The 21,286-nt window shown below is 36.2% G+C and overlaps 1 protein-coding gene across 3 annotated transcripts in view; it reads right to left on the bottom strand.

The window, feature by feature from the left end:
- Positions 1 to 3,572: 3,572 nt before the first annotated feature.
- Positions 3,573 to 21,286, bottom strand: part of LOC129257855 (serine/threonine-protein kinase A-Raf-like) — a 44,322-nt gene continuing 26,608 nt past the window's right edge. For all 3 annotated transcript variants that reach the window (XM_064096329.1, XM_064096330.1, XM_054896280.2), the window contains 9 exons: positions 16,685 to 16,860; positions 15,733 to 15,844; positions 13,997 to 14,081; positions 12,675 to 12,851; positions 12,021 to 12,067; positions 10,613 to 10,731; positions 9,459 to 9,590; positions 7,697 to 7,831; positions 3,573 to 6,937 (listed from right to left, as the gene is read on the bottom strand). In XM_064096329.1, the coding sequence (XP_063952399.1) occupies positions 6,761 to 6,937; positions 7,697 to 7,831; positions 9,459 to 9,590; positions 10,613 to 10,731; positions 12,021 to 12,067; positions 12,675 to 12,851; positions 13,997 to 14,081; positions 15,733 to 15,844; positions 16,685 to 16,860 (1,160 nt within the window). In that variant the 3' untranslated portion in view covers positions 3,573 to 6,760. The remainder of the gene's footprint in view (positions 6,938 to 7,696; positions 7,832 to 9,458; positions 9,591 to 10,612; positions 10,732 to 12,020; positions 12,068 to 12,674; positions 12,852 to 13,996; positions 14,082 to 15,732; positions 15,845 to 16,684; positions 16,861 to 21,286) is intronic.

Raw genomic sequence — 21,286 nt, 5'->3', positions numbered from 1 at the left:
AATTTTAGGTCATCATTCAGGAAAAAAGGTCACACAGAACTCTTGAAGTAGGTATGATGGCACCCCTAATATGCCCCCCCCCCCAAAAAAAAAGAGGGAGTGGATAATACAGCAGATTTAACACTCAGTCTTTTTAGGGTCAATGTCATGCAAGAATATATAATTCTTTAGCAGTTACAGAAAAATCATGTGGAAATGGAGGGAGAAACGCAAGGAAATGAGACAAGAGTCAGACTATACGAGTGCATTTACAATTTGAGAATTTAATTTGCAAAATCAAAGTCAACCATGACAAAATACTTGCATTAAAAACTTTACAATGTTTGTTAATCACTCTTCAATTGAGAGCAATAAAACTAATTGCTGACATAGTAATCATACAAAAAGAAGGCCATTCCTTTTTTTTTCTCGTAGTTTAATTTACATTGTATACACGGTGACACAAATAAAACAAACAAGTAAATGAATTTTATATGGAAAAAAAATCTTGGTATCCTACTAAACAGATTCTGTACAGAGCAAATAAATCATTTTTTTATAATAATAATATAGCAATATTTTACACACACTGCTCATAAACCTATACATCTGTCAAATACCATCAATACATCTTTAATCTTTTGAGTTCATACAATAAAAATTCCATGTTAATTTTCATTTGTAAAATGCACATACATAAATTTGATGATAGTTTATTATCGTTATTACAGCATGTATTAAATAGAAATAGTCTCTTTATTTTTTCCTATGACAGTAAGATTTACATTCGGTCTCAATAGTGCATGTATGCAATGCAAGTACAAATATATATAGATATATATTTTATCTCTGTGTTAGGTCTCCCAAAACACAAACTTGGATTTGGGTTGTGCAACAACATAGACATTGAAATATTTCTCAAAAGAACATACATGTTACATGAAAATCAAGAATATTCTATGCAATGATTAAATAATACAGGTATTAACAATCAAGAAAAATAATATCTGTTCTTAAATACGCCTTTGTCTGAAGCATTTCTTTCACAATAATCTCAAATTAATGAATGATAATATCTCTTTCCAAATTCATTTGTCCAATTTTCTAACGCTTGTCCATTTATCAATAATACATAAACCTTATCGATTCTTATGATTGAGGATGATTTCAATCCCAATTGATCATTCAATAATCGACAGAAATTTTTTTTATTCTTTAGTAACGAGTTGCACATACTTCATGCTTTTCCACCACAATACTGTATTGACTCCAATACCGGTATTTTGGTAGTGTTCTGCCAACCATTCTCTGCGCAAAATGACTAGGCATGACGTACAGATTGTTTTGGTCAAGCGTCCAAGGTTGACCAACACCTGTTTGGCTGTAGAGAGTCTTGACCAGACCAATATAAAAGGGGTTCGCTTCTGAACCCAAATCAGATTGGAGTTAAGATTGCTTTAGAGATTGTTCCAGCATGCAGATAGATCAGAGTTCAGGTTTTTAAAGCTAAATGCAGAAGAGTTTATATTTTATACTGCAGAGTTTATCTTCATCTACAGAGTACAGTCACCATCACTCATGTATTTGTAATCATCAACTTATTTATAATCATCTTCAATAAATGTACATCCTGCATTGCTTTGTCTTCATTTAAGACTGGTTGAAAGTAAAGTGCAATAGATCCCAACCACAACATAACATTTCAATGGAGTTGTACAGTGATCCTGGGAGTACTAGAAGGGACACAAAAAGGGTAATTCCATATATTAATCAACCTTCCATCATTGGACACATTAGGTGGTTTCAGACCGCCTCGAAGTTCGTCAGTTCCAGGTATTTTCTGATCGGGAAAATTACCCCGATCAGATAATACCAGGTAATATTGGCAATGTGAAAGCAAATTACGCGTAATTTCCCCAAAAGAAAATACCCACTAAATAGTTCTTAGTAGGTACATGTCAAAATTACAAGAACTTTCGCGGGGATTTTTCCAACGTCGCAGGTATTTTGGCAATGTGAAAGCAATTTACGGGAACTAATAGCACAGAGTGTAGTTGGGCGCCTCACTTGCTTATCAGACCATACTGCGCAAGCTAGTAACTTCAGGAACTTATTCCGAAGGGTATGTTTCGAGGCGGTGTGAATGAAGGAATAATTAATGTGTATTTTTTAGCCTAAAAAAGTTTCCGTAATTTAACGGTAATTCTTATGATCGAGGTGGTTTGAAACCATCTATTGAGTTTCTCAAGCACCCTATTGACTACTTGAGCCATGATAATTTGAAAGCATGTGCATCTCTTCCTTTAGACGAGGAAGCAAAAACAATCCATGACGATTGATTTCACGAGTCCTGCATACATTACAGGGGACTGTTTCATCAACATTCTTGTCTGACAACTTGTCAGATCTGACATCTTTCCTTGATTTTGATTGGCAGAGCCGCACTGTTACTATAGTAACTGTAGGATAAAACGTCCGACAAGTCCTTTCATGGAACGCTCCCAAGGTGGTTGCATATAACTATTTATGGAAATGCCAAAATGATTTGAAATATGCAATGATTTCAGGGGATCTTTAAGACCTTTGTTATCAAACAAACGGGTTAACAGTCTGTCATGCAGTGATCAAGTTAAGTTTGAAGTGCTGTGAAATGCGATGTGTTGACATTGTATCTGAATTCATTACTTCTGAACAAACAGGGGCATAAAGTTTCTCTCTCGATACTAGTTTATCTGAACTTGCTGCAGCAGAACCATGTGAGAAAGAAGGTATTTTGATACATGTGTTTTCTCCCACTATGTGTCTGCTTAATAAGCCAGCGTCGTAGTTCCATTCTGGGCATGATCAGAAGATTCTGTGCATGATCCGAGGAAGGTCATTTGTACTTAAGTGACGTGGTGGTTTAATATTTAATGAGATAAGCACCATCTTTGATGTCTTGATTATTCATATATTTTTTTGAAATGTGTTTTTCACTAGATCCACAAAAAACAACAATGCATCCACTACATTGTTACAACATGCTAATGCATTCAAAGAAGAAATGCAACAAAAACCTTCATTGGTGTGCAATTCTAGTCACCTGGTCTATGCAATTTCTGCATCCTGCTATGTGAGGCATGCTTACATAATATCTTTCTTTGAAATTTGCTTATGATAATGAAAGAAATGAAAGGTCATTTGACCAAAATTGCCCATGAGGTAACTACGACCTGGTCTATTGGGTAGTCTTCGGAGTCATACCAATGCAATTCCCATTGTCTATAGAAGAGAGATTGACAATAATTGAAGTAAATCATCAGCATTTTAAGTAGATATTTCCTTCAGCAAGAAATTCATCCACATTGTGCTGCACTCAACCCAGGTGAGGTGAATGGGTACCCAGTAGGAACAAAATCCTTGAATGCTTGAGCGCCTAGGCAGCTCAGCTAAAGCCGGGGTAATGATAATAGCAGGGCCCGCTGGGAGAACAGTTTTTGGAACTGAAGTGGCTACCCTGGGTAAATATACCTATATTATTATTATTATTATTACTTTATCGTCATCATTATCACCATCTTCATTACCACCATCCTTATCATGAGATATATTGGTTTAAAAAAATTACTATTACTACCACATCATCATCATCATTTTATTTATTATTTATTGAAGGCCAAACATGTAGGATATAGCCACATTGACTGAACTATTCGACCCAGGATAAAAATCATTTAAAATCATTACATGCCACAGCGGCCACATTGTTACCAAAAATGGTATTAATGATGAGAAATGTTGGTGACCTTGTTCATATGAAAATAAAACATTTACTTAGAATTCATTGTTCTTTTTAAATATAGGGGTTATTCAACAAATCTACATAATATCCAATTTGTGTGAATATGTCTGTCATGAAGACCCTGGCTTCACTCTTTCTAGTGAGCTGAACATTTTAATCAAATATAAACTTGTCATTTTTGCAATAAATATGAAATAAATAATAAATATAGTATATCAAATCCAACGATGGGTTGTAAATAAGAATGGATTCAAGAGAATATTACTGAACATACCAAAATAAATTACTTTGTTATTACATATCTGCTTGGAAATCGTGTTACATCGACTATTACAATTACAATATGCATTGTTCATACAAAATACATTAATGCAATGTTGAATTTATCATACTTCTTTTTTTACTTTACGTGACACAACATTGGTTGCTTTTACAAATTTCTGGTCAGGAAAAGCTTGGCATATCTAGCAACTCTTTTACTTGCCCTTTTAATTCCTATTTTGAATTAATTTAATTCATATGGCACTTCCCACTAAAGTGAGATGTATGGGAACAATGATGTATATAAAGAGATATATATACAGCACAGGCAGAAGATACCATTCATTCAAATGGGTAAAAGGACCACAACATAGAATAAAAAATAGATGCTTTCTTTCTCTCATCTCTCTCTCTCTCTCTCCCCGTCTCTCTTTCCCTCTCCCGTTATACTCTCAAATATCTTCAAATTTATCAATCGTTGGGACCAGCCCAAATCTATAAAGATACCAGATGGCAGAGAAACTAATATCAATTCTAGAATGCCAGTGAATTTCAATAAATGTACACACATCTTTTCTACCTACATACAATATATATAAAATACATTATGCACAGATGAGACTATATTAGGTATTTTTCTACATGAGCAAATCTGAATGCCTACTTTTTGTCTCATTATTAAAAAAAACAAAAAAAAACATGACATTACTTCAAGGATTCATAGCTATTTTATTTGAATAAGGAACACCTTTAGATAAGTTGTGTATAATTTCATGTACACTTTAATACGCATGTAAACTTATTTTTAAAGTGTTTTCAAGAAAGATAATGAAAAATTATCCTTTGTTAAAAACATTCTTTCAGATTACACTTATGATATAAAAATATGGTATTGTTATTTGAAAAAGTTAGATTTCAAGGACATAATTTTACGTTTCATTTTCGCCTTTTTCTTTGAATGTGAAAGTTTTTTTTTTTTTTTTTTTTGGGGGGGGATTCACTCTGTGCTGTGTTTTGCATCATATGTGTTTAATATCTATTGAAACAGATACAAAATAAATTTTCATTTTTTCACAATTATGAAAATTTGAGAAATATCAGTGGCCCAAGATATTATATTCAGAGCGGATAGTGAGTGATCACGTTTAGACAGATAAAGGAAAAACGCTCATAATTCGGTGGATTCACAATACGGTGTGCCATCTATCGGTTGCAGCAAACAGGCAAAATTTCTAATGTCAGGGAAGACATCGCCCAAAGGTGCAGGCAGTGCTGGTGTACTATAATGGTACTGTTAGCCTTCTAACATGAAAACCCTATGGCAGGAATTCACCTAGAATGGTCTCAATTTCGCATAGAAATAGGCGCTCAATAAATTTCTCTCCTACCTCTTGGACCCCTGTAAACAGCAGTTCGGGTCGAACCGCGTCGGCCAGCGCTGGATAATCGCATGCAAGCATGCATGCACTTTAATACCAGCGCGTGCAACAGATGTCAACTTTTTCCCGTGGGGCATTGCGAATTTCGGCCTGTCCGCTGCAACCGATAGATGGCGCACCGTACTGTGAATCGGCCCAATTGTCTAGCCTTTATCTTGCAACGGAATTATGCAAGTGTTTATCGATTGTAACATGATTAATGCAATGGAATAAAATTGGATCAAAAGTACATCTGTGACAAATGAGGATAGAATTTCAGACAGATTTGTTTCAAAAGTTTTCAATTAACACGTTGAAATTGTCCAATGTATACTGAAATTGCAATGATGTCTGCAGTGTTTATGTCAAGGGTGACTGTTGAGCATAACTTAATTCATTTACAACAAATAAATCATTCCCCCGATAGTCACTAGCTTTTCAATTTAACTTTCTGCCTCAGCAGCACACAATACATCTCAATCAACAGTCCGCACATATTATTAGTGAACCTTGACCTTTCTAATCTACATAAAAAACATACATATATGTCGAGAAATTTGTATATAATGATCTACATGAAATATTTTACTTCAATCAGATGCGTAGTGTGTGTGTGTGTGTGAGTGAGTGTGCTTTCCTCTAAAAACTTGACCATTGATAATTTTCATGAAAAATCTACAGATGAGCTCCATGATCCGGTCTCCATTTCGCCACATAGCACATCTCCAAACTTTCACCTTCGCCAAGTTTGATGATTGTTGCTGTTGCGTTTATAGAGAATAATTCGGCTTTCTTCTGATCAACCTGCCTTGTTTGTTTCTCAACCCGCTCATGAAGCATTTTCCTGTTCTATTCATCAATTTTCCTTTCACGATCCGTGCATATCCTTTTATCAAACCTCGTACAGAACGGCTCTCAGGAAAGTGATGCAGAAAGTAATTCATCTCTGGTGCGCATCGTCCTCATCTGATTTTGTTTGTTTCAATCCTAGAATTATGTTACGTAATGAAGCATGTTCTCTCGTCATTGCACAACTTCTACCTCAAAATTCACGTTCACACGTCATCTTGATTTGTCCTAGCTAGGGTGCCAGAAATACAGGGTAGCATACGTCCGCTCCTGAAGAATGTCTGCTTTTACTGCTACCATACAAACAGACATCTTTATCGTTCTCCATTGGCTATAGTGTTAACACTATCTGTCAATAAGTTCCAAGATAAATGTCCCACAAGTCACGTCATCATATACTCTGTTTCCACAAATTGGGTGTTTAGTCGGACGTCAGTTTCGATGTCAGAGTTCGTCACAGAAGAGACGGTCATCATCCCCGCATGTCGAATGGGAAGACAGCGAATTGGCTTTGAATGGGGGTCTTGGGGGAGGGACAGTACATGAAATCGTCCGAATGCAACCTTGCCCGATTTAGCGACGAAGGCTCCGATGCACTGCGGTGGATCTTGGGTAGCTGCCGGGCCAAGCTCTCCAATGCTGCCAAAATCTACAAAGTGAGAAGCAAAATGGAAAAGGGAAACGGTCTTTATTCACTTGAAAAGTGTAAATCTAATGAAGATGATAACTGCGTCTCTTCAAAATGTAGGTTTGTTGATCAATGATATCACACATGCAAGCTGTCTCCTGGAGATGTGCTCATTGCAAAAGTAAGGTTTCACAATAATATTGAGAATGCTAAAGATCTGTTTCCTGTGTTTCACATTCTCTGTTTGAGTGAAATATAAGGGTATTGAATGGTGTTGATTGATGGCGTCTTAATGCATGCATTAATACAGTGTGTACCGATAGTTCACATTTACAAAATTCCAATGAACGTTCACAAGTGTTATCGAAAAAAAAAACCCAAACAAACAAAGGATGCTATACAACCAGTCACTAAAATACAACCAAAGAAACAAAAATTATCTTCCTATAAATTGCTTTCACTGACAATTGTCAGATTATAGTTACAAAATCTTGCTCTAATTACATTGATTAAAATGTGTTAAAAAAACTAATTATATTTCAACACCATCACACGTCACAATTAAGCCATCTAATTCTCCCATATCTTATGATATGCTTTAAATACTACAAATATTCTACTGAGGTAATCAGTAAAATCATTCGTCAATAAAACAAAGCAATTTAACAATCATTTACCATTATTTCCAACTGAAATAATTTCTACTTTGGCACATTTTTTTAATTACAAATTTGGAAATTGGTAAATGACATGACAACATGATATTAATAGCATGCTTACCACAGGAAACAATGGTCTCTCATCTCTGTTGAGAGCATAGCAATCTGTAATGAGTCTCTTGAGTGCTTTAGGGGTGTCATTACGAACCTTGGTCAGATCGGGCTGTAAGTACCCACGCCCGACCATCCAGATGATCTGCATGGAATAATTAATTATTGGTGGATGAATATAATAATAAAACACACAGCATTTATCGTGCACCATCTAACTATTCCGAGGCGCAATATCATATAAAATACACACGGAAATAATATCAATGGGTAAGGTGAAACCCAAAATGTCACCCACTCTCTCCTCCCCACCCCAACTTCAAAATCAATAGCACCAAAACAGAGCATAGCATCAACTCCATACAACTGTCGCCCATTTACATGTAACTACGTTACTTTGTATTTTGTATGAAACACATTGGCCCGAATTCACAAAGGTGGTTTTTAAAACCGTCGCTTGAACCCACGGTTTATGCAGATTTCCTGTATGAATTACACTTATTTACCGCATATATTAAAAAATGTCCAATGCTGATGTGCGCTTTTGTCGCGCTATTCTATTCATGAGTCCTCTATTTTGAATTAATGAGTCCAGTCTTTAAACTGTGGACTCATGAATAAAATAGCGTACTTAACCATAACAGGGTTCGATTTCTTGCACTGTGACAAAAGCGCGCATCAGCATTGGACATTCTTAATATACGCGGTAAATAAGCATAATTTATACAGGAAATCTGCATAAACCATGGGTTCAAACGATGGTTTTAAAAACCACCTTTGTGAATTTGGGCCACTACGGCTTGGAGAATGGAGAACCGGCCAAGTTTAGCATATGACTTTACATCTGAAACTAGTGTGTAGCAGCAAATTGCTAAAAACCACTCTAACTGACAGACATAAGAATTATTCAATCAAACCTGAGCATCTAATCAAGATGGAAAGTGTGCTATACAAGTCTCATGTATTATTATTTATTATTATAAATTTTGGTTAAGTTTGTTAAGTCAATGCGTCTCTTAAAGGTCAAGTCCACCCCAGAAAAATGTTGATTTGAATCGATAGAGAAAAATCAGACAAGCATAATGCTGAAAATTTCATCAAAATCGGATGTAAAATAAGAAAGTTATGTCATTTTAAAGTTTCGCTTATTTTTCACTAAATAGTTATATGCACAATTTAGTCACTTGCAAATTAAAGAATCGATGATGTCCCTCACTCACTATTTCTTTTGTTTTTTATTGTTTAGATTATACAATATTTCAATTTTTATAAATTTGACAAGAAGGACCAACTTGACTGAACCATAAAATGTTGAACGAGGGTAATTCCACATGTTCAGGGAGAAATAAAACTTTGTTTCACAGGACAATGAGGAGAAAATTAGAATATTTCAAATTTCATATAATAAAATACAAAAGAAATAGTGAGTGATGTCATCAGTTCCCTCATTTGCATACCGACCAGGATGTGCATATAACTATTTTCTGAAATCAAGCGAAACTTTAAAATGTCATAACTTCCTTATTTTTCACCCGATTTTTTCATTGATCAAGTGATGGTTGCATAAATCTAGGGCCGTTTCACAAAAACTTAAATCTGACTAAAAATCATTCTTAAGTGCCAATGCGCAAACTGTATTTAACGCATTCCCCTCTTTGACTGTTACGCAGTACAGTGCGTCCCACGAACGTAATCAGACAAATATACAGTGATGTGCTATTCGCCACACATAACAGTCATAGTTGAACTTTTGTGAAAACTGGTCTTCCTACCTGATCTTTGTGTTTGATGTTCTGATAGGGCAAGGATTGTGTGACTAACTCGAAGAGAACCACTCCGAATGCATAGACATCAGACTGGAATGAGTAGGGGTTGGGATCTCTCATCCTAATCACTTCAGGTGCCTATAAACAGACAATCAAATTTAAGTAACATATTAATAAATATTATATGACACCTAGATAGATCCTTGTCATTTGATTGATTAATTGATATCGATCATTCAGCCCAATTTACAATGACGTCATCATCCGTGCAATTTTGAATCAATTCATTGTGCAAGTTTGGGTCCATACGATTTTGTCCATTGCGCGCATGCATTGAGACCGCAGGCACCAAGAGTAAAAACACTCGTGTTTGCAGCGTGTGTGTTGTATGTACGCGACAATCAAAAGTCCAAGCTCGTATTTGACAACAAAATTCATAAATTTCAAAAGAAAAAATGATATATTTTTAGGTGTCATATAAATCAAATAATGAATGTTTATGAGTGCAAAGGACAGAATACTTCAATCGGTGAAAGATGAAATGAATGATCCATTCAACTCATCTACGCCTCATTGAACGGATCATTTCATCTTTCACCTCATGAAGTATTCTGTCCATTGCACTCATTAACATTCATTATTTGTATACTATTGGATTTTGAATACATGATAACTTTCCATAGAAAAACTGTCACTGTCTCCTAGTTAAAAAGGAAATTTAAAAAATAGTCATAAAGGCAAGTTTTACTGTGTCCCCCCCCCCCCCAAAGTGAGGAAGCATTTGCAGAAATGTGTGGAGTTAGTTCAAATGGCCTTAATGGAAGTATTACTTTCACTGAACGTGATTAATATCCGTGCCCTATGCCGTTACCATGGCAACAGTTTCCAACACATGGTAAAAACATGTCTTGCCCATCTTTATCCCAAGACCTATGTGTGGGAAACCCCCTCCCCCCCGCAAGATTTGCAACGGACTGCCCGACCGACCATACGCTGATTCCTATACACCCCTTCAAACTTTGTTTGGCGGGGATATACATGTAACAAGATAGGTAAATGGCAAGCAGCCATAGTATTATACCTGCTCACCTATTTTGTATAAGAAAATTTTACTTGGGGCCAACATTGCCAGGACCCGTCTATTTTTCCCCGCTACTTACCATCCAAAGTATTGACCCTGATGGCTGCTCAAATTGTTGTGAACCGCTCCATCTTGATTTGACTGTAGCTAGACCAAAGTCACCTATCTTCACTGTTAGGTCATCATGCAGGAAGATATCTTAATAAGAGGGTATCGGTTAAGGAATACATCATGAAACAAACATTATATCGTGCAAGTCAAAAAACACTTGACACCTCACAAATCCTCAGTTTAAGGTAGAAATATGTCATGAGCATATAATCATTATGTATGACTGGAAAGAGTATCTTCGCCCAAATAATTTGATACCATATACATGTGGTATGTGTTAACGCTTGGATGATCGGGAGGTATTCATTGCAGTGATGTAAATTTTGATTTGCGCCAAAGAAAGACATGAATGTAATGAATGAATCCAGATGCCAATGATGTCATAATCTTGCGTGAGTTAGTAAACATATTTGCAAATCCATTTTCAATGAAATTAACTTGAGAATTGATACTGAAAAGTGTTTATTAATTCTGATGTAAATCACTGAAAAGGTGTTTTGAAATGGATTTTAATGCATCCGTTGTAGGATTATGACATCATTGACATCTGGATTCATTCATAGCAGTCATGCCTTACTGTGGCGCAAATCAAAATTTACATCGCTGCAAAGAATACCTTCTCATCATCCAAACGTTGACCAATACCACATAAATATAGCATCAAATTGTTTGTGAGAACATACTTTTTCAGTCCATATATAATAAATATGTGTTCATGATATAATTTTCCTTAAATCAATGATTTATGAAGTGTCAATTTTTTTTTTGACTCACACGGTAGTAGTCACTGATATGCTCATGGTACTTGATCTGATTGCTCATGACTCTGTCTCCGCAAGAGTGTGTAGCCCCTGAGCTTTATGCTGTCCTCTGTTTAACTCAAACTGATTTTTTTGTTAAATAGCAATTGTCAAGAAAACACAATTTATAGGTTGAAGATTATATACATATATATCAATACTGTTGTTAAAGGTAAATTCTAGTTTTGGTAATGATATCAAAATGAGTTCGTACAGAATCCAATGAAATGACCACCAAAGTGTCTGTTTGTATAAATAAAACGCATGTGCCAAAGGATTCTGGAAGAAATTGTGTAATTGCTGAGAAATCAGCAAATAAGCACAGGATTCGGGTAGAGCGTCGGGCCCGACGCTCAAAGCAATAATTATACACTGTCCCACGTGCGCTTATCTGTGTTGGGGAAGTTCAGTCTGAACATTTTTCAGCGTAGATTTCAAGATTTCACAAAGTTCAGTTTATGTAACTGTACCAGATCTAGATCCTCGATGATATACTGACAATTAAGCCTGGTTTTACAGACTTTCTCATGAAATCAGTGTTTACTGCAACTACTGGAATTTCTCTTTAAAGGATACTGTTTGATTTCAGATCTCGATGGATGATATTCTTTGCATGGAGATAGCTGTAAAGACAACAAAAGTTAAAAAATAAAATCACAAAATGCAAAACACAAACAAACCAATGGTAACCGCTGAAAATGACATGCTACTAATTACTTATAAAAGAACCAACTGAATATGATTTACTGATATGAAGATTCATAAGTATGATTACCCATATACCCACACCAAGCGCAGAACTGCAGATAGCATCGCACACCTTACGATTGCTCTGCCACCTGATTTGGAATGACACGTAGTAGAATTTGATGCTAGTATTGAAACATAGAATACCCTATTGTGTGATGTTCTAAATCATCGTAAAAATACCTATGTTCAAATATGTGACTATGCTATCATCCATATTAGAATAAAAGCAAATTTAATATCTTGTCGTAATGACATGATTTGCTACAATTTGAAACTAATTTATCCTTTACTCCACAATAAAGACTTGCAATCACCCAAAATTGTTATATTAGTATTCTTTGGGTTAATTTGAACCTATTATAAAAAGATACATTTTCTGAAAATGAGCAAAATGCGATTTGTTCCAAAATCGGACCGTGGACCAGTTGTGCGTGGCCTTAATACATCAATCACAAAAGAAAAGTAACATGGGATACTTACTCCATACCCTGTGCTGTTTGCCTTGAGATGTCGATAAGCTGATGCATGACAAATTTGGAGTCTAGAACATGGAGATGTTTGTAGAGCGACGAGCCTTCACACCACTGGGTGACGATTGCTAGCTGGGGCTTGGAGGTGCATCCCATGAATAGCAGAATATTGGCATGCCTCGTTTTCCTGTTGAATGAATTTGAACCGAAGTAATTAAATTCAAAGTACAATACAGGCTTGAGATAAAACTTTAACAAATGTTAGTGAAGTGGCATACATTTTTGAGAAAATAATCAAACAAGGGAAAGAAAAAATTTTCTTTACAGACCAGCCAGAAGAAAACAGAGCACAAGAATTCAGTACCTTGAATGAACAAATACTTTGACAGATATATGGCGCTATACAAACCACCACCACCACCACCATCATCATCATTTCAAAAATTAGTTGCATGCTTATATGCATGCAGTACAAATTGAAGTAGTTACAGAATAGCTTTATACAGTGTTTTTCCTGAGGTTGAACAGAACTCTTGGCTTCACATAATGTTACACAACACGTCCGTGAGCCTAGTCCAGTAATTCCAGCAAGCTTACTTTAGAAAACGCTGACAATATCACTATCCTTGACTATGCCTGATCAACCACAATTATGGACGGCCAGTGATGTCAACATCTAAAATTCAAATTTGTTCAAAATATTTTCTAGATATGATGTAAATTCATACATTTATCATTCTCTTGAAGATTCAGTATGATTCTCTTTGTTTACTAAGGAGAATGAGATAATTTCCTATAGATAAAATGATGATATGGATGAATTTCCATATAGTTGAGATTAATTGGATCAATCGTAACTATGAAAATCCATCAGTGTCATAATTTTTTCTATAGGAAATTTGCACAATGTCCTTTGTAAACAAAGAGAAGCACAGAGAATTTTCAAGAAAATAATGAATGCATGAATATACATCATATTTTGAATTTATTTTCAACAAAACATACATGATAGATGTTGACGTTGCTGGCCGTCCATAGTTGTGGTTGATCGGATTGATTGCAACTCTTTGTAAGACGGGGCCCAGGGTCCTGGAACACAAAGGTTAGCGATTAATCGTACACTTGATTTTTTACGATTGATTGTACAGTGTAGTTAATGGAATCAATTGTAGAAAAATGTTCTATGATCATTGCTACGCTTTGTGTTACGGGCCCCAGATTTGCCTTGGTTCAACCGACCGATTAACCCACAGATAACTGAATTCTGTCATGTCAGTGGCTGTTGTAAAGGGACAAACTGGCTCCATTAGACAACAGGATGAAAGAACTTACCTAAGTACAGCAACCTCGTTCTTGAATGCTTGTAGTTGTGATGGGGTTGGATCCTTGACATTCAATCTCTTCACTGCTACAGAACCTGTACCAAATAAATGATATACAACTCAGTGTTTTCATTCTTATTCTGCGTGTTCAAAGACCACTCTTCTACAATGCCTTGAATTTAATTCAAAGACTCCAAACTATCCTAAATTCTGCAGCACGACGCGTTACTCGTACAAAGACACATGACAACATATCCCCTGTCTTGCAGCATTTACATTGTTTACCAGTCCAGGTTCGAATCCAATTTACGATCTTGTTACTAGCATATCAATGTTTCTATGGACTTGCTCCTTCATCCTTAAATAATGTAGTCACTGTCTATAAGCCAACACATCATCTACGTTCACAAAGTAAGAATTTATTAATCGATCCTCCAATATCAACAAAAACACATGAACGTTCATTTGCTCATGCAGCCCGTTTTATGGAACAAACTCCCAAATTCCCTGAAAACAGTTGATTCAGTTAACAAATTCAAAACAGCCATTAAAACCTACTTCTTTAAAGTGTACCTAACCTCAACAAAGTGACTCATCAACACATCTCTTTTATGTTCTGATGCACATAGAGACATATTTGTTATTTGTTATGTCACTATACAAAAACTGACTATTATTATTTATCATTATCTAAAAAGTGCAATGTGCAGGAGGGGGTAAACCCATGATATGGACAGATCATCAACAGTAGTCAGGAAAAGAAAAGGCTAACTTTCCCCCAATTTGAGATCCGATGTCTTATCCCCTCCAGTAACAATATGATTTACAGTAGATATCCTGTAGCATCCACTATGTTGGTAGAGATCAAGTTAATTTATTACAAAAATTTTGCTGCCGGTTACAAAGTGGTCAATAAAGACTGTATCACATGTATCTCAGGTTAAAGTACATACCAATATTAGACAATTTCCGTCTTAAGAAACTGAAAAACGCCATTCACAACATCCATAACTAAAGGCTATCACAAAGGGAATAGGTGATTCACTGACTGCTACCATGAGCCACATGTATAAGTGTATCTGAGATGAAATTCTATTGAGCACGTCAGAAGCCCCCCCCCCCCCTAGTTAAAAGTTAAGCTAGGCATGACTTGAATTAAGCCAAATCAAATGACTCTTAAATAAAATTCTTATCTTAATTAAATCTTGCAAAATCCTTGGTAACTTGCTGTACTGCTCTGTCAAGTCCGTCCTTTCAGAGCCACTCAAAAATTATTTTAAAAATTGACAGACTTGATGGACCTTGGGAAACTCTAAAAGGTGGTTCTTAAAACCATCGGCTGAACCCATGGTTTACGCAGATTTTCTGTATAAATTATGCTTATTTACCGTGTATTTTGAAAAATGTCCAATGCTGATGCGCGCTTTTGTCACAGTGCGCCAAATTGACACCTGTTGTCATGGTTAAATATGCTATTGTATTCATGAGTCCTCTGATTGAAGAGTGGACTCATTAATTCAAAACAGTGGACTCATGAATAAAATAGTGTACTTAACCATGGCAACAGGCGTCAATTTGGCGCACTGTGACAAAAGCACGTATAGGCATTGGACCTTTTTTAATATACGCGGTAAATAAGCATAATTTATACAGGAAATCTGCATAAACCATGGGTTCAACCGATGGTTTTAAAAACCACCTTTGTGAATTCGGGCCTAAGTTTTTCTGCATGAAAAGCTAACTTACCATGCCATTGTCCACTGAAGACAGTTCCAAATGACCCTGCTCCTATTCTTGATCCTAACCTAATCTCATCGGCTGGTATCTCCCAGTCATCATTGGAATCTCTTCTTGTCCTCTGAAAGTACATACACACACAAAAAAAAATCTTGATATCAATAAAGTGAAATGTGATGATATTACTGGTCTAAACTCTTAACATAATTCCTATCTAATATTTTTTAATGTGACAATATTTCATCGGCTTAAACATCACTTAGGATTATTTACTATTATCAAGCACTTCTCTCCAGGCTACATATGCTTTTTATGTGTCACGTCCTAATCGCTACTACTCTCGTCTTTCAATCAGAGGGACGTAGGTTCGAATCCCAGCCATGGCATGTTTTCCTTCAGCAAGAAATTTAGCAGCATAGTGCTGCACTTAACCCAGGTGCGGTGAATGGGTACCCGGCAGGATTAATTCCTTGAATGCACTGAGCGCTGGAAGGCAGCTCGAGCCAAAGCCGGGGTAATAATAATAATAGTGCTCCTTGGAATAGACTATTTCTAGATAGGTGGCACTATATAAATGCCTATTGCTCTAATTATACCCAACCATTGTGGCCTGGCAATGTTGCAGTGTTAATATTCCTTTTCTTCACGAGAGGAAGACATGATGATTCTTCTAAATACCTTACCAGACAGGGTTTTAATATCAATCACCAGTTAAATGAATGTTCTTTGTTCTTAGCAATAAAATTACTTAACAGTTTTCATGATATTAATGAAATACAGAATGGTTATGAAGCCATATGTATAGATGAAAACTTGCAAATGTGCAGTGTCTTTAAGCACTTAAATGCCTGAAGATATAAATCACATCAGTGGTGAAGCATTTAACTGGTACAGGTTGTAAAATTAAGCAACAAGATTACGGGAAAAAGAAGAGGTGAAAACGTCTTGTGTGTGAACTCACCTTATGTGGTAACGTGGCAGGTTTGATCTTGTTATCCTTAGAAGAGTCGGACCCAGAAAGGACATGCTTCCACTTGGGCTGATGGGTGGGGGAGGGCTGGGAACTGTGCGATCCAGACTCTCTTTTGGGACTGTGCACTATCATGTTCGTAGTGTTTGGTAAACTAGATGCTAAACCTGTGTGTATCATAAGAGAGGAATTAGAAGCATTTGTTTAACCCTATCGATAAGGAAAAATGAATGCTTGTAAGAAGGCAGCCTTTCATGATGACTCCTTTTGGTGATCTTCACTGACGATTGTTCTCATCTGCTGAAATCTTTGGCCCGTATTCCGAAGTCAGGTTTAACTTAAACTCAGGTTTAAAGTTGTGGTTTAAGTATAGATAGCCAATTGTTACATAAATCACTCACGGTAGAGATATCATATTTCAGCTCATTTGGCTCTCAAATCATTCATAATTGTCCTAGGAAGTTTAAATAGATGATTGTCTTCACCATCGATGAATCAGGAAAGAGCACAGTAAACATAAGAAACATACAACTTAATTAAAATTTTGAAACTTTTGGCTTCCCATAATTTTAGCACAGAGTTAGACCATGGTGCAAGTAAAACCTGACTTCAGAATACGGGCCTTTGTGTCTGGTAACAAAGGACGATGCCTTTCCGAAGGAAGTAGAACATCAACCTTGTTTTATGCCAGGACAATAAGATATTACTCCTCTCCAATTCATACAGTAATTAGTAAAAAAAAATACTGACAAATGGACTAGTAACACTCCCTTCTAAGCAACAGATCAACATCCAAAATATTTGGTTTGTATCAAACTGATGTCTTGACATGGCATTCGCACATTTAGGAGGGATGGATAACAAATATAGCTATTATAAAATTATGCAGAACTATATTAATAATAATCCGCTTTTATATAGCGCTTAATACATCAGAACCATGTGTCTAAGTGCTTTACAGATATAGTATTACCCGGTCATTGGATTCAATCAGTTATTCCCACACACAATGTGTGCACATCCTCCACTCCCTGGGGAGTATTCCAGTCAGTCGCCGGTGAGGCGCACAGTACTGAACAAGCTACAATGACTTTCACATCCTACCAAGTACCCATTTAGCACCTGGGTCGAGAGTGGCAAAGGATGCCAGACCGTGGTGGGATTCGAACACACGACCCTCTGTTTACAAGGCGAGAGTCAGAACCACTACACCACGACTCCTCCACCAAGCTAAGTTGGAATCTTGATCATTTCTAATTATGCTCTTATTCAAATTTTCTTTCATGAAATCAATGTAACTCAGCCAATTTTGTTTAGTGCAAAGTATACTATTTTGCCCAAATGGTATTATAATATTTTGAATATAGTCATTGTTTCTAAATATGGGGGGGGGGATGTAAGTTAAGAATTGTAAAAATCAAACATGACTTTACAAAGATGAATTTGAAGAGTCACACACTTTTTGTACAAGTTTAGATCATGGTAGAGTAGTGTGTAGTTGCTTTATCTCCTTTATGATACAATAAAAACAATATACTTGGCATCCAATGCAGACATGTCGCTTTGCTTTAAAGGGATGGTCCAGGCTGGAGATATTTATATCTCAATAAATAGAGTAAAATTCACAAAGCAAAATGCTGAAAATTTGATCAAAATCGGATAACAAATAACGAAGTTATGGAATTTAAAAGATTTGCATTATTCCGGTGAAACAGTTCTAGGCATGTCTTCATGTATATTCATTAGGTTGGCTGATGATGTCATATCCCCACTTGTTCTTTTGTATTATATTATATGAAATAAGGTACCGTTTATTCAAAAAATTTCTACCAAGAACTAAAACAATTGGATTGACAACTGATTAAGTGCATTAGTTATTTATTGCTGCGACTTATTTCATCATAATGGAGACACATCATTTATACACATGTATGAAAAATGAAACATTTATGATTTCATGTAATAACATTAAAAAAAGGAAAGTGGGGATGTAACATCATCAGCCCACCTTATGAATATTCATGACGATGTGTATATAACTGTGTTCACAAAGTATTGATAAACTTTGAATTCAATAACTTAGTTATTTGTCATCCGATTTTGATGAAATTTTCAGCATGCTGCTCTGTGAATTTTACTCTACTTATTTAGACATAAATATTTTCAGCCCGGACCATCCCTTTAAGTTCATCTGAATTTAGATATATCATGCCATACCATGCTCTAGAAGCATTTTGCTTCCAACTTTCATTACTTGAACTCAATCAAATAAATGACATGCATCAAAGCTCTTGTAAACTGGACCTTAATATGCTGACAACAAAATGCTTCAACCTCGGAAACAATTAAGATGGGATGTGTCCAGTTCTGCTGAATGATTTGAAAATAAAGTCAATCAAATCACACTCCAAAGCCTCATCTTTGTCTTTATTTTACAGCCACAGAAATGAAATTTGTCTGATTTGTTGAAGTACTTTCATATATTCAGCCATTTTGACTTACCGTGACTGCAATATATCTTTTCGGAAGTTTCTAATAAAAGTAATGTATCTATACACTTCCTGTGTATGTATACACAAACCCTGGTTCATGAATGTTTACAAGAGCACAAAGGAGATGTTTCAAGATTAAAGGTTATTGATAGAATTGCTAAATCTTGATTGAATAAATTGTAATGTTTGTGATATATAATTATGCTTAAATGGATACATCAAGGAACAGGGAATATTGAGCTTTTATTAATGCTATATTCCAGATATTTATGTATGAAAAGTGCTTGTTCACGAAAACATACTGCTTTACCCATTGTATAACATTACACTCTATGAAAGTAATACATACGTCTGGCAATTCCAGTCATTGACTTTTTTGAAGTCATTGACATCTTTTGAAGGACATCATGATATAGTTTTTCCAGGGGTTTGTTTTAATCTGCATAACAGGGTTTTTTGTGTAGCTCATGTTATTACTGTATATCACTAAACCTGACCAAGAACAGCGTTACTAATGTATCAAAATGCTCGGTGAACAGCATCAACTCATGTATCCAATTTCTATTAGTACACAGGATTAAACTGAAAAATACTTTGTCACAACATATACTTGATAAACAGCATTCTAAATTTTAATGACATATTTCTATGGTATAATCATTTGAGGAGGTGCGATGGCTCAGTCGGTAGAGCAGTGGTCTCGTAACTGGGAGGTCCTGGGTTCGAAACCAAGTCGATGCACGAGTGCCCCTTGGTAAGGCATTAATCCTCACTGCCAAGTCCCTCGGATAGGACTTAAAGCCGTAGGTCCCCTGGTCGCTTATTCATAAGCATTCAATTGCTTCCTTAGCAGTCAGGTAAAATAAAGAATCATATCAATATCATACCACAATATAAGAAAAATTTTGATGACCTGTGCATAAACACTGTACTCTACAAGTATTCTTCATAGGGCTTTTCTTTTTTTCTCCTACACATTCTCTCTTTTTTTCTAATCCTGTAGAAACATAAACATGATATGATAGGGTTTCCTCTAACCTCCATTTGACCTAGTGGCAATCTTGAAGTAAAATGACCAGGAAACATGTACTTGTGCTGAGTGGAAACGCTGATTATTAGGTGGTTTCAAACTGCCTCGATCACAAGAATCCCTGTTAAATTATGAGAACTTTTTCAGGCTAAAAAACACCTGTTAACCCGTTATTTCCGCATCCACACCGCACCGAAACATACCCTTTGGGAGAAGTTCCTGAAGTTACCAGTATGCGCAGCATGGTCTGATATATGCAAGCAAGACACGAGATTCAAAATCGCTAGCTCAGCAGCCACCCACGGCGCCCGCGCCCAACCTACACGCTGGGCTACAAGTTCCCGTAATTTGCTTTCACACTGCCAAAATACCTCCGACCTTGGAAAAATTCCAGCGAATGTTCTTGTAATTTTGATAAGTACCTACTATTTAGCGGGTATTTTCTTTTGGGGAGATTACTTGTAATTTGCTTTCATATTTCCAAATTGCCTGGTATTTTCTGATCGGGGTAAATTTCCCAATCAGAAAATACCTGGAACTGACGAACTTCAAGGCGGTCTGAAACCACCGATTGAAGAATTGGTTGAATTTGGACACTGGCTGATGCTTGGTTTAATTTGTTGAGCAAAGAATGAGAAGGATGGTTAATTTGTTATCATGTTAAGAAGCCAAGACCAATAAAAGAAAACAAAAGGCATTTATAATCCCATTACAGACTTCTCAATATACATGTAGTAAGTCAGGATGCCATCTGTGGAATGCGTAGTGATTTAGAACACAGATGTCAGAGCATAGTGCTCTGGAATGATGGCATACGCTCGAGCGTAGGTCACAGGCTTGACATCTCAGCATGCCCATTTCTATTTACATGTATGATGAGAGTATGATATCTTCGACATGAAATTTTATTTTATTGGAGGCTTTACAGAGTATGTGAACTTGTTGGCAACTCTGCGTAAAACCAGAAGCATGTATGATCAGCACACATGCCATTTTAGTAGAGATGGTCCTGCTATCGATGTTATGAGCTGGAGTAGCGTTAGTACAAAAGAGAGAGATAGAATGAGAGTG

Source organism: Lytechinus pictus, chromosome 3 (assembly GCF_037042905.1).
Source record: "Lytechinus pictus isolate F3 Inbred chromosome 3, Lp3.0, whole genome shotgun sequence".
Taxonomy (NCBI): Eukaryota; Metazoa; Echinodermata; class Echinoidea; order Temnopleuroida; family Toxopneustidae; genus Lytechinus; species Lytechinus pictus.
This window is presented reverse-complemented; position numbering and strand designations above follow the sequence as displayed.